At 37.9% G+C, this 25,016-nt stretch overlaps 1 protein-coding gene across 1 annotated transcript in view; it reads left to right on the forward strand.

Moving 5' to 3' along the window:
- PTPN13 (protein tyrosine phosphatase non-receptor type 13) overlaps positions 1-25,016 on the forward strand; it is a gene marked incomplete at its 3' end in the record, with an annotated part of 193,595 nt that overhangs the window by 141,963 nt on the left and 26,616 nt on the right. The window contains 6 exon segments of the mRNA NM_174590.3: positions 2,787-2,949; positions 7,595-8,012; positions 8,152-8,249; positions 9,840-9,896; positions 24,007-24,096; positions 24,640-24,747. Coding sequence (NP_777015.2) covers positions 2,787-2,949; positions 7,595-8,012; positions 8,152-8,249; positions 9,840-9,896; positions 24,007-24,096; positions 24,640-24,747 — 934 coding nt within the window.

The following is a 25,016-nucleotide window of genomic DNA, read 5'->3' on the forward strand; positions in this document are numbered from 1 at the left end:
TATTGAGGTTTTGTTTTTGGTTTCCTCAGGAGGTGATTTTTAAAAGAATTCTTAGCTAGTTATATGCTCAGTTAACTTTAGTTAAATTACAACCAAGTTGACTTCTCTGTTAAATCAGAACTTCTCACATGGAGAAAACCCACTAATGTATTTAAGATTGATGATTACCTCAATCGCAGTGAACTTGGTCTAGCTCAGTAATAGGCCCCTCACAACAACTATATTTGAATCTCAGTGGTCCAGAGGTTTACTGGCTTTTAAAATTAGCCTCAGGATTTTCTACAGTTTTCAGTTTTAGGGTATAGTCTCTGGAGATAAAGTTAGGAAAGTGGTTTTTAGAAAATCATGTTTATGAAAGATACTGAGGCATATTTGATTTGGGGTGTAGATGGAAAATCTGAACTTGATGTGCCATTAGTAAACCCCAGAGGCAAACCAAAAATCTGTTCAAGTATTTGTTTCCCTAAGAGTGTTCAGGGACTACTGACATCTTTAGTATATATTTGGGCTGAAATATGGTCTCAGGCTCAGAGGAGCCTTGTATGCTGCAGTCCACGGGGTCACAAAGAGTCAGACGCCACTTAGTGACAACAACAATGGTCTCAGCAGAACAATGTTTATAAGGAGGCAATAGGAAGGTCCCAGCTGACTCTGGATAATCTCCAAAGTAGAGAACTTTGAAATCAGTTCTAGATTTAAGTCTGGTTAGTTGGTTGGTTTCCTGTGAAACCCAGAGTTACCACTAAAATAACCAGATAATAATGTATGCTCTCAGGAAAGCCCAGACCGTCCTTATGTTCCCAAGATTGTCAAGACCAGGAAATTACCTCAGTTTAATTTACTTTCCCCAATGGAAATGCTGGCAGAGCAAGTGCCTAGAAGAAACCATAGATTAATTAAAAATAAATCTAATTTGGACCAGTTTTGAAAAGGCAACAAATCAAATAATCATCTACATTCAGCACTCTGTCATTTGCCAGCTGTCACATCAGCCCTGCAATAAAAATAGAACAAGCTCTGGTGAGCTCATTTTTAAAGATCTCTAGTAATAAAGAATAAGCCACATTTCCCCGCAAACTATTCCCATCTTCAACAGCACTTGTTTATCATAAAGTTCTCGCTAATACAGAGCTCTCTTTTTAAACTCTCCTTTTTTTTCTTCCACTGGCCTCTGGAGAGATGGAAAAGTCACCCTTTTCCCTTCTCATCTCTTACCACTGAATTCTCCTAGACATTTCTTGTCCATCCATCAGTTAACATTTAGAACCAATATTCTTATGATTTGTTTCAAACCCGTACAGCAGTGGAGTTCAACATCCTTGGGAATTACTTGGTAGTGGTAAAGGCCGATGTTGGATAGGAAGAAAATTCCCCAACTATTTGAAGTGTTTCTACATAGACTACTGGTACTCAGGATGCTAGTTTGGTGCTACTGTATCTTGAACTCCTCTCTAAGACTTGCTGACCTCCTTTTTTTTTTTTTTAACAGAGTGAACAGGGTCCCCCAGATCTCATTGGTAACAACATCTAGCAAGAATTTAATAGTCCTATTTTGTTTTTAAGACCGGGAATCATGGAGATGGCACTTGCCATCTCTTCATAACAGAATTTGAATAATACTCTGTTACATCTTTTGTGAGCCTGTGAAATTTGACTTGTCTGAGCATGTTTCTGCATTTGACATAAAGACAAAGGACATGAAATAGAATAATTTATAGAGTAGAAGAAGCCGGGAGCTACAGCAGATCTAACTGGGCTTGAGCCATTCTCTAGAGACATTAGTCTTAGATCCCTGACATGATGAAAGCTCATCTTTACGGCATCTTTTAAGGCATATGGATCGCTGCAAGCTAGAATATAGGTCACAGTATTAAGATGTCCTCTTATATGAGAGACATTCATTTTTTTAAGAAACAGGGAGGTACAGGTGATTTGTGGTTCTCTTCCTTTCCCTGAATTTAGCAAGACATTCTTGCTAAATGTCTCTAAATATTGATGTGTTTCATCTTTGAGCCCAGCAGTTACATTATCCGATGCTTTTATATGCCAACATTTTCCATAATTTCCCACATCTTCCAGCCCAGCCTTTATGCCACCAAGATTTTTCTTGACTAAATCACAGTTCTTATTGTTGGATATTATACCAGTTTTTGATGAACTTCATTTTCTTTATCCAAAGGATTAGGATATATATTTCTTGTCATTTTTTTTTCACACAGTTCTGGTGTTTGTAAACATTGTGGTAAACTCAAAATATCAGTAATCTTTAAAGGAAACTGTTTCCCTTGCTCATGGCTCCATGCATGTGTGCTAAGTCACTCAGTCATGTCCAACTATTTGCGACCCCGTGAAGTAGCCTGCCAGGCTCCTCTGTCTGTGAAGCTTTCCAGGCAAGAATACTGGAGTGGGTTTCCACTTCCTTCTTCAGGGGATCTTTCCAACCCAAGGATCGACCCACATATCTTCCGTCCCCTGTAGTGGCAGGCAGATCCTTTACCATTGCACCACCTGGGAACCCCTTTGTTGATGGCTGGTATACAGTTTATATAGTCTGACTTAAGCTACAGTTTCTAAAAGTGGCAAACAATATTAATTTCATTTATTTTCTGAATTTCTAACAATACAGGATTATATTTTTCTATATTTATATTAGATAGAAGTCAATGAATATGCGTGCCTAATGATGTGAAATAAAAATAATGTCTCAACTTATTCATTATTGTTTCTAGAATTGTTTTTAGATAGGTAAATATCCTAATTTTTAATACCACTGATTAATATTGCAGAAAAAGAAAATCACATTGCAGAATACTTCAGATGGAATAAAACATGCCTTCCAGACAGACAACAGTAAGATATGCCAGTACCTGCTGCATCTCTGCTCTTCCCAGCATAAGTTCCAGCTGCAAATGAGAGCAAGACAGAGCAACCAAGATGCCCAGGATATTGGTAAGGAGGTGCAAACTGTGTCAGATGACTCCAGGGTAAATGCATGATTTTTGCCACAAACTTTAAAAGGACTTCCATATTTAGGATGAAAATGACAAGGTACGTAGATGTCAAATGACTGAGTCAAATTCATAAAGGTATCATAAATGAAGCCGAGGCATCAATTTCATGGATATTTTGAAAATAAACAGCCCTGATGAGTCAGGGAGTACCTGTTGAACTATTTTGTGCTTATCGTTAGGCTAGCCAGTGTAACAATAAATACTGTAAAAGTTTCAGTCATATTCTCTACCCATAGTAAGCTTACACACTGTTTGGGAAGATAAGGACAATATACATGAAACAGTAATACACACGAGAGGGTCAGAGTTTTAAGAACAGGTTATATTGCACAGCCTCTGTGATCTACATTACAGGAGGAAAGGGAGATCAAAGGAGAGAGTATGAGAGTAGTCGCACTTGAATTGAAATTTGAAGGACAAAAATAGTTAAGTAGACTGAAGATAAATGGAAGGACTCTCCAGATGAGGGAAAAACATGGGAAACAAGGCAGGGAGCAAGGGGAGTTACATACCGTAACAGTTTTAGGGATGATCCATTTCCTTTGAACTTGGTCACATCCCTGTTCTGAGACTGAAGTGAATAACTTATAGTGCCCAACGTGAGCGCTCAGGAGAGTGATTTAACTTTTGCAGAGGAACCAACAGAAGAAACTAGTTTAGCTCTAAAAATAATCAGAGCTGAAATATTTAAAGCTTACTCTACAAGGCCACGTGTAGAGATTAAGGTTGTAGAAAGTCTAGTTCTGCACAGTCAGTTCTTAGGGACTTTAGCGAAGCATTCTGAAGAATTTGATTAAAAAATTAAATATGGTAGCACTGATGACTTTGTGCAGTAGAGCCCTATGAATTCTTTATCCAAACTTTCTCCTGTCCTAAAATCTTATAGAAAGATATATTCCCTGTAGGGTCAGACTTGGGTGATGGCAACCTATGAATAGATGTTTCTCACTTTTTCAGAATCAAGATGGTAGGGACTGTATACTTATTAAAAATGAAGATTCCAGAAACCTACCTGAAACTTAGTGAATCACAATCTTTGGGCATTTGGTCCCTGGAATCCGCATTTTAACAGGCTTTCCTCTGTAATGATTTTTATGCATGCTGAAATATGATAACTACTACTACTATGATCTTATTGTTCCTTTTCTTTCCCTACTTTGCTCTGCTAAAAAGTGTGTATGTGCTTATGTATTTTCAAAAGATCATAAAATATCAAACTTATCAGAGCTATCCGTATTCCTACTTGGACTAATATTCTCTTCAATACAAATCAAAATTGCAACAATTGAGGGTTACTTTATAATAGATGGTGGTACAGTGTGCTGTAGTGAAGAGTCAAAACCATGAAGCCAGCCTTCCTCCCTCAACATTTCAATGGTAGAGGGTAGTAGTTAAGAGTATGGACTGTGGAACAACACTGCCAGTGTTCCAACCAGTGTTCAGAGCTTGCAAGCTCTGAAACCATGGTCAGGCCACTCAAACTCTCTGCCTTAGTTCCCCATCTGTAAAATGGTTATCATAGTAGTAATACCGGCATCATAAGGTTATTGTGAAGACGAAATGAATTCATGCATGTAAAAGTGCCTGGCACAGAATAAGTTTTGAATAAATATTATGATTATTTCATCACCATCTTCAACATTGTTTTACCACAGCTACCACTAGTAAAGGGGCTTCCCTGGTGGCTCAGATGGTAAAGAATCTGCCTGCGATGCTGGACACCTAGGTTCAATCCCTGGGTTGGGAAGATCCCCTGGAGAAGGGAACAGCTACCCACTCCAGTACTCTGGCCTGGAGAATTCCATGGACAGAAGGGTCTGTCAGGCTACAGTCCATGGGGTTGCAGAGAGTTGGACACGGCTGAGAGACTTTCACTTTCACCACTAGTAATAATAGTGGTGGTGGTGGTGGTGGTGGTAGTAGTAGCAGCAGCAGCAACATAGTAGTAGTAGTAGAATGACCTTGGGAAAGTAATTGACTTTTCAAAGTCTTGTTTTCTTCAACCGTGCAGTGAGTATGTTCAACGAATCTGTTTTGCCCCTTGGAACACAACTGTGTATCCCTAGCTCAAATGTTAAAGGACTTTAAGGTGGTATTAGCCACATCTATTCCCTTATTTTGGTAAGCTTTCAAAGGAATTATTTTCTTCTTGGAATCGGCTTAGAAGTAACCATCTGCCTACTTAACTGTCTGTACCAGTGAAAATAATAAGTGAAAATAACTGGTGTAATCTATAGGAGGTTGATGGGGGGGCTCACAAGTGTATGTTGCTTTTTTAGCATCATATAATATGGGTTCTTTCTAGAACCTCACAAGCCATTAAGCCCAAAATTTTACTGCTGAGGAAACAGGTTCAGAGAAAACAGTGTCTCCCTTCACCTCATAGTTAGAGGTCAAAGAAGACTGGACCCTGATCTTTTAATTCCTAATCCAGTGTTCTTTCTTTTGATAACTTTACAAAAAACTAATTTGCATGGAATGAAGTTAAGATTAATAATCATTTACTGAGCACTACTGCTTACAAGATACTCTGCTAGGTGCTATGGGTTAGCAAAAGTAAATGAATCCAGAGAGCATACAGTTAAGTTGATGATATAAAGAGATACAAAACAAGTACAAAAGACAATAGAAACATGTAGATTGCAGACTGTGGCCTTTGAGTTCAAATTTGAAACATTAGTAATAGGATGTAGGTTCATTCTAATGTCCTTCCCATCCTGGCGGTCCTTGTTGGAGTCCATTCCAGGTGAAAAGTAGTTGGACAGTAGATAAGTGATTGGTTTATTATCTATTCCATGAATATGTGCCGGATTTTAAGTTCTGCCCAGGAGTGAGCTATGAATGGATTTGAATAGCATTATCCTTGGTATGTTTACAAAACAGACATAACCTAAGCTGAACTGTCTAATCCTATTCCTGCTAAAATTTGTCTGCATTTCCTTCAGGGTAAGGAAATGTATTGGGTAGAGAGGCATTTTCCAGCAGCTGAATCTGTATCAGACTCAGTTTTGAATTTTTGAATAAACTCTGTTTTCAAAGAAAACAGAATTAATGTAATCTGTTCTAAGAAAAAAAATCTATTTTAAGCTTAAGATTATTCTGGGAATTTTAAAACCACTCTTTTTTTTATTATCATGTTTTAACTTGCTGTCCACTTCTACTTTAGAGAAAAAAATGATGAATTTTCCCGGTGACAGTGAGACATGTTTATTTAAACTTCATTCTGATGCATGAACATGAAAGAATTTTAGTGTTTTTCCTGTCTGTTTATGTCTGAGATGAAATACTGATTATTAATTTTCCTGGGAATTAGAAGATAAATGAAACAGAATCTAAAGATCCAAATCAACAGCATTTGACATTTTCTTTTAAAAACAAGTTTTGGGGACGGTTTACTTAGTGGTCAAGCTGTAATTCCCTGTAGAGTGCAAAACAGGGTTGGTACTTTCCATGGGGGGACCAATGCGTGTGCCTTGTGATGTGGATTACTAATGCATGAACACCCAAATCATTTGAAATTCTGTGCTCCTGATCCTTTATATACATGAAAGGATTTTGACGCCAGAATTCTGTGATTCATTGCTTTCATTTATAGCCTCAAATGTTCAACTACTAACATGACATTGGCTCTCACAAAATAGAATGGTCAGTTACTTGTTAGGAAGTATCCCTAAATTTAGCCCCCAAAAGAAGACTTGGATAAGTATTTAAGACTGAAACGAATTTAAGCGTAAAGAGAATCTCAGCTCATTGATGTGTTAACTAACAGAAACATCCTGTGAGGAAAAAAGTCAGCAAGAGGGGAAGGTGGTATTGACATTGAAATAAAATGACAGAAAATTTGCCATAAAAGGTTTTTTTTTGTTTTGGGTGGTTTTTGTCTCAGGTTTTTTTTTTTGTTTTGGGGTTTTTTTTTGGGGGGGGGGTGGGTAGTAGTTCTATTGAGATCTAATTCACATACTGTACAATTTACCCACTTAAAGTGCACAATTTAGTGATTTTTCATATATCTTCATTGTTAACCGAGTTGTGCAAACATCACCACAATCTGCCATAAGTTTTTAAAATTATAATAAGAATGTTCTCTCTGGGCGAAACTCTCCTCTGCACAACTTTTTTCAGGCATGAACTCACCATATCGGCCTGTCCAGGTTTGATCTCTCCCTCTCCCCATCCTTGGTTCCCTGGTGTTTTAGCAGAGGTACTCCTAGGGTTAAATGTCATTCTCTGTCAAATGTCATTTTCCTTTGTAAATGAGCACTATAATTGGGAACTCAGGGTCAACAAGCCTGAATGAAGCCCAAACATTAGTAAATCCAAGATCACTAGCTGAAGTTAGAAAGGCTGACCGGGCCCCTCCCTGGCTGTGAGAAAGCTACAAGGATGGAGAGATGGTCTGGAAACCAGGATCTTCCCACCTACTTTTTAAAACCCTCGGTTGCCACTCTCTGAAAGCTGCCTACTTCCGCAGGCAATCAAAATGAGTGAAAACTGCATGCTGTCTTTTCTATTTCTTAAAATAGCTCTTCTCCTAAAGATTCTATGGTGTTTCCATCACGTAAAGCAATCCTGTTTCCTTGTAGAGAGAGCTTCGTTTAGGAGCCTGAACTTCCAAGCAGAGTCCGTTAGAGGATTTAATATGGGACGAGCAGTCAGCACTGGTAGTCTGGCCAGCAGCACCCTGAACAAACTTGCCGTTCGACCTCTGTCGGTTCAAGCTGAGATTCTGAAGAGGCTCTCCTGCTCAGAGCTGTCGCTTTGCCAGCCATTGCAAAACAGTGCAAAAGAGAAGAATGGCAAAACTGCATGGGAGGAAAAGCCTAGAGGGATGAGTAAATCATACCACGATCTCAGTCAGGCCTGTCTCTACCCTCACCGGAAAAATGTCAATGTTAACATGGAGCCCCCACCACAAACCATTGCGGAGTTGGTAGGAAAAACGCTTCACCAGATGGCAAGATCTGATACAGAATCTCTGGCAGGAGTCACAAAACTCAATAAGTAAGGACATAATTAAGGCAAACTACCTACTTGTAAATTCTACATTTCATACTTTTGTTTTTGATGATTTATTTTCACCGTTTTTTTTTTTTTTACATTGACACTTCCCCCCTTCCTACCTTTGCTTTTCCCTCTTTAGTTCAAAGTCTGTTGCGAGTTTAAATAGAAGTCCTGAAAGGAGGAAACATGAATCAGACTCCTCATCCTTTGAAGACCTTGGTCAAGCATATGTTCTAGGTCAGCATAAACCGGCTTACCTTCTTTCTCCTATGCCCCTTGCTCATAGTGAAGGAAATGAGACAATGTTAATTACCAGGAAGTTAGAATTTGGGGTCCTGTTTCCTAATGGTCTCAACTTTTTGTGAATATAAAAGTTCAGACTACTTTAAAAATACCAAAACAAAAATAAAAAGCACCACGTCAAATTAAAAAAATTGATTTAACAGGTGATTGCCTCACGGCATGGGCTGTTTGCTTTCTCTTGGTCGCTGTTCAAAGTCATGACAGTCTTACCGAGAGAACCCAGACAGTCTGGTGCCATGGCTCTGGGTAGCCTTTGGGTTTTCCTTGCAGCCTGTGAGAGCAGACTCCACTAATGCTACATGTTTTGAAGAGCAGTTTATTTAAGGTACTTTCTGAATGGAGACAATGGACAAAAGTTTATTTAGGGTACTTTCTGAATGGAATTGTCTCTAAAAAGGAGATAAGTTTTAAGAACTGTGCTATGGTTGTTAGGTAGAAATTCCTAGTTGATTTAAGTTTTCTCAGATTCTCCCAGCTAGCTATGAACTCTTTTAGACAAAAGTTATTTGTGTTGCTGATACACACACATACTACCTTATAAATAGTTAAGGATTCCCATTGTTTTGTGCATCTTAAAAGGGAAAAAATGTGGGAATCCATCTTTAGAAGACTGGATATTTAAGCATAAAGGTCTGAATGATTACTCAAAATAGGAAATAACTAGGGAGACAAGAGATCAACAAGGATGCCCTCTGCAGTTGTTTTATTAAATAATACTAATTAACTCCCCCTTAGAACTGAATTTGATTGTTTAGCCCTAAGCACACAGAGTTAAAAAAAGTATTTTCTCACCCTGTAATTAGATTGGGAATAAGTGTAATAAATGAAGTCAAAGAGAACTGTACACTATAGTTGTTAAATATTTATAGAAAGTCACATTACTTCATTAATATAGATTTATACAACTTTCAGAGATTATACTATCATCAATTTAAATTGAATTGCTTAAAAAAAAACTTAAAATAGCTGAAAGACAAGACTCCATCTTATAGGTTACCCTATGCATTGAAAATAGCCTAAAAAGCCACCAATTCAATCTTTTAGAAAGTAATTTTCAAAGTGTATTCATGTATAATGAGATCTCTTATAGACTCTTAAGTTATTTTCATTAGGAAGGCTTTGTTCATTATAAAAATTCATCACATATGAGGTGCTGAGTAGTAAATATTCCATAGGAAAGCACAAGTAAAATTCAACCATGAAAGAAAATTTCTGTATTTGTTTTTGATTGATTATTCATTCTTTTTGAATATTGAACTTCCTTATAACATTTGAACAGACACCTTTAAAAATCATTTTAGTTTCATCATTTCATATATGACATATCAAAATGTCATTGTCAGAAACAATACATTTGTGTTTCAATTAAGTTCATTGTGGGAAGACATTATTCTGAGTGTAAATAACAGAAATTGTTGTTGCCTTGATGTTTTATTGATTTTTATTATTTTATCACAAGAAATTTCTTCTATATATAATATCTGACAATTTTTAAACTGTCTAATAATCTAATTTATACTACAGGAATGACTTTGCATAGTTCTGGAAATTCTTCATCCCAAGTACCCTTAAAAGAAAATGGTAGGTTTACAAAATGTTTTTCCCCTCATTTCCATCATATTTTTCCTCTTGTACCTTGTAAGAACATCGTGGACCTACTAATAAATAGTTTTCAATTCCATGCCAAGGATTTTAAGCCTTGCCTTACATTGGAGTCAAAGGAGAGTTGTGGTTTTCAGCATTTTGATGATGTGAAGGGACCTATAATGTAGACTACTGTGAAGTCACAAATTCGAGATAAGGACACTAATTGGGGAGCTAAGATAGCTTAGATGGGAGATAATTTTGATTGAAAAGAGCTTTAACTCAGGTAGTTATTTGAAAGGGATACTTCTGCTGAATCTTGAAATAAAAGGAGTATTTATTCAGGCAAAGTGGTATAGATAAGTATTTCAGACCAAGGACACAGTATGATCAAAGACATGCAGACATGGGAGAAGATAACCAGATTCAAGGAAATGTACGAACCTCAGACTGGGGGAATACTGGGGTCAAGGTGAAGATCAAGAACTAAATGTGGACTATCGTTGAATCTTACCATAAATCTTTTGGGAAGAATCTGAAGACTTTAAATGTTGAGGTAAAGAGTTTAGAAAGAATCTGAGAAGAAACAGAATTGTAGGAAAAAAAAACTTTGTACAATGATTTGAAAGTCAGTGGGTTCAGAATGTTTAGAATTTAGCTTACTTTCATGTACATTATTTCATTTTTCTAACAACTTTCATGGGTCTAAAGAATATTATTATCACTATGTATACACTATTTTTTCTCCAAAAATGTTTACGTTTTACCCTTAAATTCTTAAAGTTGAAATAATCAGAAGCCTGATGAGAAGGAAGCAAATATGCTAATCAAAAGTGTTAATATTGTTAAACCTGATGAAACTTTAAGTTTTGTCCTCATTTTCCTGAGAGCCAAGGCAAAAATAAAGGCATGAATATTGGTTGAACTATATGAAACTTGTTTTTGTAGGTCAAAACTGTCAGACCCCAGTAAGTTATTTTGTATAATTCTCATTCTCTAATAGAAATACAAATACACATGCAAGAGAAGAACATTTTTCTTGGGAAGCAAAATTGTGTCCCAAAGTAGATCTTTTTACTTTTATAATATCTTAAATACTCAGAACAAATAAAGATTTTTTTTCATTTCATAGTTTTTCATGTATCAATCCTCAAAAAATCTGAGGGTATACGAGTAAAGAAAAAGTTAGTCAACTTACACTTGGGCATAAGTTACTAAGACCTTGTTGTATAGCTTTTTGATAACCAAGTGTTTTTCATGGACTGAAGTTAGAATACCTCTGTACCTAAAAGAACTCAGTTATTAACATGTCCGTAATGGTTGTACTTATTGTCTGACGGTTCCTTAGTGCTTACTATGTGCCAAACACTTTTCTAAGTGTGTTATGTTTAGCTCTCAGTCCCTACAACAGTCCTGTGAGGTGGATCTAATGTTATTTCCTTTTCACATGAGAGACACCAAAGAACAAAAAGGTTGAGGTGCACAGTATGTCATGGAGCTGGCAAAAGCTGGTGCCATGATTTGAATGCAGGATGTCTGTTTCCAGAGCCCACACTCTAAACCACCCTTTAGGCTGTCTCCTAGAATAATAATGCCTAATTATTTGTAGGTATTATTTTTCCCAGCTAAACTTTTGAAAGAAGCCGAATAATAATCTTTTCAAGAATGAGAACCTGAAATGTGTTCTTTACCTAGATTCTAACAGGAAAGAATATTAACTTACATTCTGAATTCGAAATAAACAGCCTGTGCAGAGTAGGATCTATGTTTAAAGTTCTGGGCACCTGTATTTTCCCACCTGCCCCCTACAGCAGGGCCAATCCACCTTCCCATGGAGGCGTTCCCCTGTTGGCTTACAGACAAGTTTATATTTTCTTTAAGATTCTCCTTGAATCAGTCCAAGTAGCCCTGAATTAATTAATGTCGAGAATTGAGTTTTGACATAGTAGAGCATGGCAAACATGTTTTTCCAGATAAGGTAACTGAAGATTAAAAAGTTAAGTTATTTGCCCATTGGTCAAATATAGGACTTTTTAATTCTAATTTCAGTGTTTTTCTTTGCTCATCAAGACTACTAGGAGAAAATTAGAAATGAGCATTAGGTAATACTGAATTATTTACCACTTAATATAAGGACCAATGAATAAAATTTAATCTTAGCCTTTTACAACTTTCAGAGACCCATAAAGAATGTGGAACTTAGAGGATAAAAGAAAAAGGCAAGAGTCTTCTATCTCATGAAACAAGTATGGAAAGGATTCTAGTCCTTTGATTAACTGTAATTTCCCCCCCCCCTTTTCAAAAGAAGGTTGCTTAACCTTTCAGAAAAAGATACATCGTATAATAGCCCTTTTTTTCTTTTTTAAAAATTATGGTTGATTTATAATAGTTTCTAGAGTACAACATAGTGAAGAGTATTTTATACTTCATTAAAAGTTATTATGAAGCAATATCTATTATTATTACAAAGCAATAATTCCATGTACTGTACAATATATCTTGTTGCTTATCTGCTTTATACATGATAGTTTGTATCTCCTAATCCCATACCCCTGTCGACCCTCCCTGATTCGGTCTCCCCACTGGTGACCACTGGTTTGTTTCCTATACCTGTGCATCTGTTTTGCTAAATATATATCCATTTGTTTTATATTTTAGATTCCACATGTAACCAATATCATACAGTATATGTATTTTCTGTCAGACTTATCTCCCTAAGCACAGCATTCTTATTCTCTAGGTTCATCCACATTGCCGCAAATGACAGAATTTCATTCCTTTTTATGACAGTGATATTCCATTGTGTGTGTGTGTGTGTGTATCACATCTTTATCCATTCATTCTATTGATGGACACTTGGGTTGCTTCTGTATCTTGGATATTTGTAAATTGTGCGGCTATGAACTTTGGGGTACATGTGTATTTTTGAATTAGTGATTTTGTTTTTCCTGGATATATGCCCAGGAGTGGAATTGCTGGGTCACGTGGTAGTTCTGTTTTTAGGTTTTTGAGAAACATCCATACTGTTTTCCATAGTGGCTGCACCATTTTACATTCCCACCAACAGTGTACAAGGATTCTCTTTTCTCCACTCCCAACAGCATTTGTTTTTTGCATGTAGCCATTCTGACAGGTGTGAGGTAATAGCTCATTGTGGTTTTAATCTGCATTTCTGATGATTATTGATTTCAAGTATCTTTTTCTGGGCCTGTCGACCATTTGTATGTCTTCTTTGGAAAAATATCTTTTCAGGCCTTCGGGTCATTTTTTTTTTTTGATTGTGTTTTTTATATTGAGTTGTATGAGTTATATATTTTGGGTATTATCCCTTAATGGTCATATTTGCAAAATACTTTCTCTTATTCAATAGATTGTCTTTCCATTTTGTCAGTGGTTTCCTGTGCTTTGCAGAAGTTTTTAAATTTATTTGTTCATTTTTGCTTTTATGTCGTTTGCCTCAGGAGACATATCCAAAAATATATTACTACAATTTATGTCAAAGTGTGGTTCTGCCTATGTTCTCATCTAGGAGTTTTATGGTTTGGGGTCTTTGATCCATTTGGGGTTAATTTTTATACATGGTATGAGGAAATTTTCTAATCTCATTATTTGACATGTACTATTCCAGTTTCTTTAAGCAACACTATTGAAGAGACTGTCTTTACTCAATCATATATTTTACTTCCTTTGCTATACAATAATTGACCATATTCTTGTTCAGTCACTCAGTCATGTCCAACTCTTTGAGACCCCAGGGACTGCAGCATGCCAGGGTGCCCTGTCCTTCACCATCTCCTAGAACTTGCTCAAACTCATCTTCATTGAGTCAGTGATGCCATCCAACCATCTCATCCTCTGTTGTCCTTTTTCCCTCCTGCCTTCAATCTTCCCAGCATCAGGGTCTTTTCTAATGAGTTGGCTCTTCTCATCAGGTGGCCAAAGTATTGCAGCTGCAGCTTCAGCATCAGTCCTTCCAATGAATATTCAGGACTGATTTCCTTTAGGATTGATTGGTTGGATCTCCTTGCAGTCCAAGGGACTCTCAAGAGTCTTCTCCAACACCACAGTTCAAAAGCATCAATTCTTCAGTACTCAGCCCTCTTTATGGTCCAACTTTCACATCCATACATGAGTAATGGAAAAACCACAGCTTTGACTAGACAGATCTTTGTCGGCAAAGTAATGTCTCTGCTTTTTAATATGCTGTCTAGATTTGTCATAGCTTTTCTTCAAAGGAACAAGCGTCTTTTAGTTTCATGGCTGCAGTCACCATTTTGGAACCCAAGAAAATAAACTCTCACTGTTTCTGTTGCTTCCCCCTCTATTTGCCATGAAGTGATGGGAGCAGATGCCATGATTTTCGTTTTCTGAATGTTGAGTTTTAAGCCAGCTTTTTACTCTCCTCTTTCACCTTCATCAAGAAGTTCTTTAGTTCTCTTCACTTTCTGCCATAAGGGTAGTGTCATCTGCATATCTGAGGTTATTGTTATTTCTCCCAGCCATCTTGATTCCAGTTTGTGCTTCATCCAACCCAGCATTTCGCATGATGTATTAAGCATATAAGTTAAATAAGCAGGGTGACAGTATACAGCCTTGACATACTCATTTCCCGATTTGGAACCAGTTCATTGTTTCATGTCCAATTCTAACTGCTGCTTTTTTACCTGCATACCGGCTTCTTAGGAGGCATATAAGGTGGTCTGATACTCCCATCTGTTTAAGAATTTTCCACAGTTTGTTGTGATCCACACAGTCAAAGGCTTTAGCATAGTCAATGCAGCAGAAGTAGATGTTTTTCTGGAATTCTCTAACTTTTTCTATGATCCAACAGGGTATTGGCAAATTGATCTCTTGTTCCTCTGCCTTTTCTAAATCCAGCTTGTACATCTGGAAGTTCTCAGTTCACAAACTGTTGAAGCCTAGCTTGGAGAGTTTTGAGCATTACTTTGCTAGTGTATAGCAAGGGTTTCCCTGATAGTTCAGTTGGTAAAGAATCCACCTGAAATGCAAGAGACCCTGGTTCATTTCCTGGGTCAGAAAGATCCGCTGGAGGAGGGATAGGCTACCCACTCCAGTATTCTTGGGCTTCCCTTGTGGCTCAGTTGATAAAGAATCCACCTGCAACGTGGGAAACCTAGGTTCAATCCCTGGGTTGGGAAGATCCCCTGGAGAAGGGAAGGACATCCCACTCCAGTATTCTGACCTGGAGAATTCCATGGACTCTATGTAGTCCATGGGGTTGCAAAGAGTTGGACACTACTGAGCGACTTTCACTTGCTAGTGTGTGAAATGAGTGCAATCGTGTGGTAGTTTGAGCATTCTTTGGCATTGCCTTTCATTGGGATTGGAATGAAAACTGACCTTTTCCAGTCCTGTTGCCACTGCTGAGTTTCCAAATTTGCTGGCATATTAAGTGCAGCACTTCAACAGCGTCATCTTTTAGGATTTGAAATAGCTTAACTGGAATTCCATCACCTCCACTAGCTTTGTTTTTAGTGATGCTTTATAAGGCCCACTGGAGAAGGCAGTGGCAACCCACTCCAGTGTCCTTGCCTGGAGAATCCCAGGGACCAGGGAGCCTGGTGGGCTGCCGTCTATGGGGTCGCACAGAGTTGGACACAACTGAAGTGACTTAGCAGCAGCAGCAGCCTAAGGCCCACTTAACTTCACATTCCAAGATGTCTGGCTCTAGGTGAGTGATCACACCATTGTGGCTATCTAAGTCATTAAGATCTTTTTTGTATGGTTCTTCTGTGTATTTTTGCCACCTCTTCTTTATATCTTCTGCTTCTGTTAGGTCCTTTATTGTGCCCATCTTTGCATGAAATGTTCCCTTGGTATCTCTGATTTTCTTGAAGAGATCTCTAGTCTTTCCCATTCTGTTGTTTTCCTCTGTTTATTTCCATTGATCACTTGGGAAGGCTTTCTTATCTCTCCTCGCTGTTCTTTAGAACTCTGTATTCAGATGGGTGTTATCTTTCCCTTTCTCCTTTGCCTTTATCGTCTCTTCTTTTCTCAGCTATTTGTAAGGCCTCCTCAGACAACCCTTTTGCCTTTTTGCATTTCTTTTTCTTGGGGATGGTTTTGATCACCACCTCCTGTACAACGTTATAAGCCTCCTTCCATAGTTCTTCAGGCACTCTGTCTGTCAGATCTAATCCCTTGAATCTATTTGTCATTTCCAGTGTATAATTATAAGGGATTTGATTTAGGTCATACCTGAATGGCCTAGTGGTTTTCTCTTTCTTCAATTTAAGTCTGAATTTTGTAATAAGGAGTTCATGATCTGAGCCACAGTCAGCTCCTAGTCTTGTTTTTTCTGACTGTATAGAGCTTCTTCGTCTTTGGCTGCAAAGAATATAATCAATCAGATTTTGGTATTGACCATCTGGTGATGTCCATGTGTAGAGTCATCTCTTGTGTTGTTGAAAAAGTGTGTTTGCTATGACCAGTGTGTTCTCCTGGCAAAACTCTGTTAGCCTTTCCCCTAAGTAACCATAGGTGCATAAATTTATTTCTAGGTTCTCTGTCCCATTGAGCTATGTGTCTGCTTTTGTGCCAGTACCATGGTGTTTTTATTACTGTAGCTTTGTAGTATAATCTGAAATCTGAGATGATGAGAGCTTTATTTTTTTTTTTCCAAAATTGCTTTGGTAATTCAGGGTCTTTTGCCATTCCATATAAATTCTAGGATTATTTCTTCTAGTTCTGTGAAATATGTCATATATATTTTTACATTAAATATGTAAAGTGCTTTGAGCAGTATGGCCACTGTAGTTTTCAGAGTGAAGGTCTTTTACATCCTTGGTTAAGTTTGTTCCTAGGTATTTTATTGATGTGATTTTAGGGAGAATTTTGTTGTTGCTTGCATGCTTTCTTTTTAACTTTCTCTTTCTGATATTTCCTTATGAGTATATAGAAAAGCAACATTTTGCTGCTGCACTAGGTCTTCATGGCTGTGTGCAGGCTTTCTCTGGTTGCAGCAGTCAGAAGATACTCCTGCATTCAGTGCCCAGTCTTCTCGTTGCAGTGGCTTTTCTTGGTGCAGAACACAGGTTCTGGGGCACCCGAGCTTCACTAGTTGTGACTCACAGGCCTAGTGGTTGCGGCTCACAGGCTCTAGCGCGTGGGCACTCTCTGTTTGTGGTGCCCTGGCTTAGTCACTCCACAGCATGTGGAATCTTCTCAGCCCAGGGACAAACCCGTGTCTCTTGCATTGGCAGGCAGATTCTTATTCACTGTGCCACCAGGGAAGTCTGCAACAGATTGCTATATGTTAATCTTATATCCTGCAACTTTACTGACTTCAGTACTAAGTTGAATAGAAGTGGAGAGATTTGGGCATCCTTGTCTTATTCCTGAATTTAGAGGAAAGGTTTTCAGCTTTTCACTGTTCGGTATGGTGGTAGCTGTGACCAGGGTGTTGGTCACACACTTTATTATGTTGAGATATGCTCCTTCTATACCCACTTTCCGGAGAGTTTTTATCATGAATAGATGTTGAACTTTGTCAAATGCTTTTCTTTGTCTATTGAGATGATCGTGTGCTTTTTATCCTTCCTTTTGTTGATGTGGTATATCACAGACTATTTTGTGAAACAAACAATCCCTGTGTCCCTGGAGTAAATCATGATGTATGACCCTTTTTATATAGTTTTGCATTTGGCTTGCTAATATTTTGTTGAGGATTCTTGCATCTATATTTATCAAAGATATTGGCTTGTAATTTTCTTTATTTTGTAGTGTCTTTGTCTGGTTCATACCATTATAATGGATGGTGGCGTCCTAGAATGAATTTGGGAGTATTTTATCATCTTCAGTTTGAGGGAATACTTTGAAAAGCATAGGTGTAATCTTCTTTAAACGTTTGATAGAATTTTCCTGTGAACTGTCCAGTACTGGACTTTTTTACTGGGGATTTTTTAATGACAAATTCAATTTTCCTGCTAGTGGTAGGTCTGCTCAAAGTATCCATTTCTTCTTGACTCAATCTTGGCAGGCTGTATGTTTCTAGAAATTGGTCCATTTATTCTAGGTTGTCTAGCTTGTTGGCATGTAACTGTAATATTCCCTTATGATTTTTTGTATCTCTCTGCTGGGCTTCCCACGTGGCACGTGGTAAAGAATCCACCTGCCAAAGCAGGAGACACATTAAGGGATGCGGGTTCAGTCCCTGGATCAGGAAGATCCCCCGAAGGAGGGCATGGCAACCCACTCCAGTATTCTTGCCTGGAGAATCCCATGGACAGAGGAGCCTGGCAGGCTACAGTCCATAGGACTGTAGATTCAGACACTACCAAAGAGACACAACTGAAGCAACGGAGCTGAAGCGACGGAGCACGCACAGTGTTCATTGTTATTTCTCCTCTTTTAACTTCCTCTCTGATCGTTATTATTTTCTCCCTTAGGCTGGCTTTGGGCTTTGTTATTTTTCTGTTTCCTTTAGGTAGTAGGTTAGGGGAATTTTTTTTTTTAATCTGGTAGATTACATTGTTTATTTGAGATTAAAAGATTACTTTTTAGTCAGATATCAAGGACCAGTATAATTTAAATGCTAGGGTTTTTTTTTTTTCCACCTAAAGTTTAATTACGATACATACATAGTTGAAGATTATGAAAAATAAAAGTCCAAAGTGCTCACAGAAGATTTAGCAGATATGAGAATTAACCAGAAACAAAATATAGTCAGATAAATTGAGAACTAAAAGGAATTTAAAAGTTTATCTAAAAAAAATATTAAAAGTTTATCTAAACCAAGCCTTTCAGTCTATGAATGGGTTAAATATGTCCCTGAAATGTTATATGGCTCCATTTCACTTAGCTGATTTGTGCTGTCACAGAAACAAAACACCAAAGTTTCCATCATGATTTTCTGCTTCTGCCACCAGAGCAGTTAGTGTATTAGGTGATATAACAATGAAAAATACCTCTCTCTATTCTTATACCAATGTAGTGTTGCTGGTCCGTCACCTCCAGGTTTGAAATGGGTCTTTTTTCCCTAGAGTGAGTGATGAATTTATCAGGTGCCTCCTCTACCTTTTGTCTGTTTCCTCTTAGAACCAGTTTTGTGGAGCTGCTTGATAATTGACAAGGGTCTGTATCTGTAACCCAAAAAAATAATTTTCCTTAGAAAAAGAATTATTGATTCACTTAAATCAATTATATGGCCTTGGCCTTACCTGAAAAGTGCTTTTACTAGGAAATTCCGATAATTTACTCATATATGTATCTATCATTAGTATCCACAATTATTCTACTTGGGATCCTCATGAGCCTTATGAAAGATGAGAAAGGCAACACTGAAACAGTCTCTAATGCAGACAGTGTGCATTTAACTTCTGAATTATTATACATGTATCAGTTCTTAAGATATTTCACAGGTAAAATTGGGAATAACACCAGCATGTATTACTTAAAGAAATAGTAATTTCTATTTGAGCCTCTTTTTCACATTAAAATATTTGTGGAATTTGCTGTGGCCATAGGAAAAGAAAATAATTTTAAAGATGTAAAAAATACATGCTTTGAATATTAATGCTTGTTTCCATACAGTAATTAAAATAACTCAGAAATGTCTTGGTACTTGAAATGTCTTAAAATGTCTGGTTCCTCACTTTCAGTGATTCATAAATTCTATTTAATCCTTATTGAATTCTGTATCTTTAAATTTAGTTGGGTTCTTATGTACTATATACCTCCAGATACTTGTCTTTTTTTTAAGCCAACAGAAGTATTTTGAACTTCTATGTGAATAGAATACAAGATAAATATAAATTCAGTATGTGCACAGTACTGTCTACTCACATGTAGCTCTACACCGACATTCTTCCTCTGTCCCCACGTTAATAAGTCAGGATGACAGGTGTGGGTCCCTGTTATAAGGAGTAGGTTAACAAAGCTTCACTTTCCAAAATAGTATTCAACTCCACCTGACTCATCTTGTATTTTAGCCAAGCTGATCTGTGCCATCTTCCCAGAAGCTTTTCCACCTTTTATCCATCTCAGCTTTTGTTAATGCCTTACATGATTGTCCAGGGTGGCTCAGACGGTGAAGCGTCTGCCTACATGCAAGAGACCCAGTTTCAATCTCTGGGTCGGGAAGATCCCCTGGAGAAGGAAATGGCAACCCACTCCAGTGTTCTTGCCTGGAAAATCCCATGGACGGAGAAGCCTGGTAGGTTACAGTCCATGGGGTCGCAAAGAGTCAGACACGACTGAGCGACTTCACTTTCTTTTCTTTCTACATGTTGTACATGTATACCATCTACATAATCCACTTATTAAACTGTACCTCATGTCCTTGAGGAGCTTCCCAGATGGCACAGGGGTAAAGGAACTGCCTGCCAATGCAGAAGATGCAAGAGATGTGGGTTTGATCCCCAGGCCGGGAAGATCCCCTGGAGAAGGAAATGGCAACCCACTCCAGTATTTTTCCTAGAAAATTCCATGGACAGAGGAGCCTGGCGGGCTACAGTCCATGGGGTCATGAAGAGTCGGACACAACTGTGTGCATGCATGCGTGCACACACATGTCCCTGAAGTCTCTTTTTTTTCTGGCAGGGAGAAAGCTCTCTGCTCTTACAGGTCCAACTCATACTTTTGTGATACAAATATTTCTTTGAGTGGTTAACATTCTGTTCATCAGTCAGACAAATCTTCGTTCTTCTAGCCTGACCTGACTGAGCTCTGATCTGAGCCAACTTCATTACACTAGCAGTTTTCATATGGATTGTCACTTTTTTATATTATCTCTCTTTATTTTCACCAGTTGCCTAATGAGTGACTTTCATAGGAATATTATTCAGCAACTGTTGGGTTAGCCAAAAAGTTCACTCAGGTTTTTCTGTTAAGATGTTATGGAAAACCCCAAACGAACTTTTTGGCCAACACAGTATTTGAAAGGTGAAAGTATAACTGAATAAATGAATATTCAAATCTCATTGATGAATCCTTGAATCCATATTCAAGAGCCTAATCTGTTGCTTCTAGTTAGAGAAATAAATACCAAAAAAATTGCATAATTAGTGTGTATATGTACATATATCCCAATATTGTTTACCTAGGAAATGTTTTATATACATGCACACACATATTTTTTAAAATAAGTAGCATAAATAACCAATCTTGTAAGTACATATTGTTGGAAATGAAAATAGAGAAATGGCATTTTTATTCTTTGAATCAATACCTTTGACTTGTAGCAGATACTCCTTAAAAACATTCAGAATATTGATCACTTTTATAATCAAAGGCAGAAACACTCTGCTTAAAGGAAATGGACTCTGTCTTCACAATGGTGATAAAAGTTTACATTTAATACCTAACATGACTTCATCCCTTATTTGTTTCATTTTATCAGTTTCATTCTGTTGTATTTTTTTTTATTTAACTCTAGCTGAAAATTAGAGTTAATCATCTATTTTAGGATGAAAGTAGAGTCTGACACGACTGAAGCAACTTAGCAGCAGCAGCCTATCAGCCACTTAGATAATATTAATTTAGACAATAATTCATGAACTTTACTTGTGTAAACTAAATATATAAGGCTCTTCATATGATTGTCCAGTGATCTTTTTCCTTTTTTTTGATATCTCATCAGTTAGAAATATTGAACTACTACAACCTCTGTTGATTATAGCTGAGTTTATAACTAAGTTTTGGTCAAAAAGAAACAACACAGTAGAGACACGTATACTATAGGGAGCTATCAAGCTTGCACTGGTACTTGGTGCTTAAGCGACAAGGTTAATTCACTTCAGAGAGCATCTGATGGTGGTGGTGGTTTTCTGAAATTAAAGAAGTTTATTGCTAGAATATGAACTATCACATTTGCATCGTTTAAGCATTCGTACATGTTGTGTAACATGTTATTATTAATAATGTAATAATGCATTTTGAAATCCATGGGTAGTCATATGTTGGTGGATAACCTCTAATTTTCAAAAAGTTTCAATATGCCTAAAAACTATTTAGAGATAAATTTGCAGATTTAAACAGATATCTTTCTGAGTGTGTTGAACTCATTTGCTGCCACTGCCACCTCCTCACACACAGACAAGTGTCAACTATTAAATTACAGTTGATGTTAAGAAATGTACTAATTTACTCGAGCTGCCATAACTCGGTCCCACAGATTGGGAGGCTTAAACAACATAGGTTTGTTCTCACAGTTCTGGAGGTTAGAAGTCTGAGATCAAAGTGTCAGCAGCATTGATCTCTTGAGACCACTCCTTGGCTTTGTAGATGGAGGTCTTCTTCTGTCTTCACGTGATTTTCCCTCCATGCACACATGTCTATATCTACATTCCCTCTATATAAAGAGAAGTCGCTCAGTTGTGTCCAACTCTTTGCGACCCTATGGACTGTAGCCCACCAGGTTCCTTCGTCCATGGAGTTTTCCAGGCAAGAGTACTGGAAGTGGGTTGCCATTTCCTTCTCCAGGGGATCTTCCCGACCCAGGGATCGAACCCAGGTCTCCCTCATTGCAGGCAGGCGCTTTACCATCTGAGCCACCAGGGAAGCCCCCCTCTTTATAAGGAAGAAGTCATATTGGATTAGGCCACCCTAAACACCTCATTTTAACTTAATTATCTTTTTAAAAACCTGTCTCTAAATATGATTATGAATTCTGCGGTACTAGGAGTTATTGGTTCAGCACATTTATTTGTGGAAAGGGTGGAGGAACACATTTTAACTCATGACAAGAAGTGTGTGTGTATATTTCTGTGTTTTCACATGCTCTGATTGCTAACTAAATGAAGTAATTTTAATAATATGACAATTAAGTGGCATATTTATTGGTTTAATTTAGGAGATACTTTTCAGTGACCCACTTGCTAAAAAAAAAAAAAAGAAGTGGAAATAAGAAAAAGTAAATTTTAGTTTGGATGCCAACATTCACTCAGTGTATTTAGCATATATCAAGTGCCTAAGGTGTTTTGCTGGAGAAGGCACTGGCACCCCACTCCAGTACTCTTGCCTGGAAAATCCCGTGGATGGAGGAGCCTGGTAGGCTGCAGTCCACGGGGTCACGAAGAGTTGGACACGACTGAGTGACTTCACTTTCACTTTTCACTTTCGTGCACTGGAGAAAGAAATGGCAACCCACTCCAGTATTCTTGCCTGGAGAATCCCAGGGACGGTGGAGCCTGGTGGGCTGCCGTCTCTGGAGTCGCGCAGAGTCGGACACGACTGAAGCTACTTAGCAGCAGCAGCAGCAAGGTGTTTTGCTGGGCAGTGATGCCCGCTATAATCTTGAGCAAGTCATGAACTATTATTCCTCATCTGCTAAAAAGTGACTAAAAATCTCTTTGCCTACCTCCTGAGATTGTTCCATAAATAAAATAAGAAATAAATTGAAGCCCTTTGAGAATATAAATGTGCCAGCCAAGTCGTTAGTCAGATTTAAAAGAATTAATCCTGTCTCTTCATAAACCTTAGAATTCACCATGAATGTTTTACTCATACAAGTAGAAATATCAGCCACTTATTAGTAGAAGATTTACATATTGAACATTGTCAAATTCAGGAGGTCAGCTATGATGTGACAGAAAGACATAGAGTGTAACAACCTAAGTTTACGTTTCGTTTCTTAAATGTACTAACTGAGTGAAAGTGAAAATGAAGTCGCTTAGTCGTGTCTGACTCTTTGTGACCCCATGGACTAGCCTACCAGGCTCCTCAGTCCGTGGAATTTTCTAGGCAAGAGTACTGGAGTGGGTTGCCATTTCCTTCTCCAGGGGATCTTCCCAACCCAGGGATCGAACCCAGGTCTCCCGCATTGCAGGCAGACGCTTTACCATCTGAGCCACCAGGGAAGACTGAGTAAACTTGCTCAAATCATTAAATTTCTTGAGGTCTATTTATGCGTTTGTAACTGAAATATACTGATTTCACAGGGAACCATTTATAAGGAATAAAGGAATAACATAATTATTTGGTAAACTATAACTCATTATCAGCAGACAGATAATAGCATATTATTTAAAATATGATTTTAAAGTGACTGAGCAATCTAATAGTGAGCTTTATTGTTTAAATTGGAACAAGCAGACAGTCTCAGTGCCTCACCATGTTATGTTAATTGTATCTTACAATTTCCCTGTAGATGTGCTACACAAAAGATGGAGCATAGCATCTTCACCAGAAAGGGAGATCACTCTGGTTAACCTGAAAAAAGATGCACAGTATGGCTTAGGTAAGTCACTGAGATTCTTCAAGGTCTGTGAGAATTCAAAGAAAAAAGGTCGATTGCATAACATGGGCATTGAGGAACCAGCCCACTTGTCCCCACCTGAGTCCCCTTCTCCCGCTTGCCCAGTCAGGAAATGCCAAAGGTGAAATGCATACAAGCAATGTTTCCACCAAATTTGAGTCCCGTCTCACATGTGTTACCTATTAAGTCATATTCAGTATGAGTCTGTACACTTCTATGTGTCAGACAGACTCATCATTAGTCCTTGAAAGCACTAATGTCATGAGATATTTTCATTTTTACTTTTTTTTTTATTGAAACAGTTGATTTATAATGCCATGTTTCAGGTGTACAGTATAGGGATTCACAATTTTTAAAGGTTATATTCCATTTATAGTTATTATAAAATATTGGCTATGTTCCTGTGCTATGTAATATATTCTTGTAGCTTATTTATTTTATGCATAGTAGTTTATATCTTTTAGTCTCCTAATCTGTATCTTGCCCCTCCCCATGAAGATTTTATTTTAATGTGCTGATTCACAGGATTTCAAATTATTGGTGGAGAAAAGATGGGAAGACTGGATCTAGGTGTATTTATTAGTTCAGTTACTCCTGGAGGACCAGCTGACTTGGATGGATGCTTAAAGCCAGGTATTTATTTTTAGGGAATTTAGGGAATTTCCTAAGTGTTTACTGGGCTTCCCTAGTGGCTCAGATGGTAAAGCTGCCTGCAATATGGGAGATCCAGGTTCGATCCTTGGGTTGGGAATATCCCCTGGAGACGGGAATGGCTACTCACTCCAGTATTCTTCCCTGGAGAATTCCATGAACAGTGGAGCCTGGCAGGCTACAGTCCATGGGGTCGCAAAGAGTCAGACACACAACTGGCCAACTAACACTTTCACTTTAAAGTACTTACT

This window comes from Bos taurus, chromosome 6 (genome assembly GCF_002263795.3).
Source record: "Bos taurus isolate L1 Dominette 01449 registration number 42190680 breed Hereford chromosome 6, ARS-UCD2.0, whole genome shotgun sequence".
In the NCBI taxonomy this organism is placed as follows: domain Eukaryota; kingdom Metazoa; phylum Chordata; class Mammalia; order Artiodactyla; family Bovidae; genus Bos; species Bos taurus.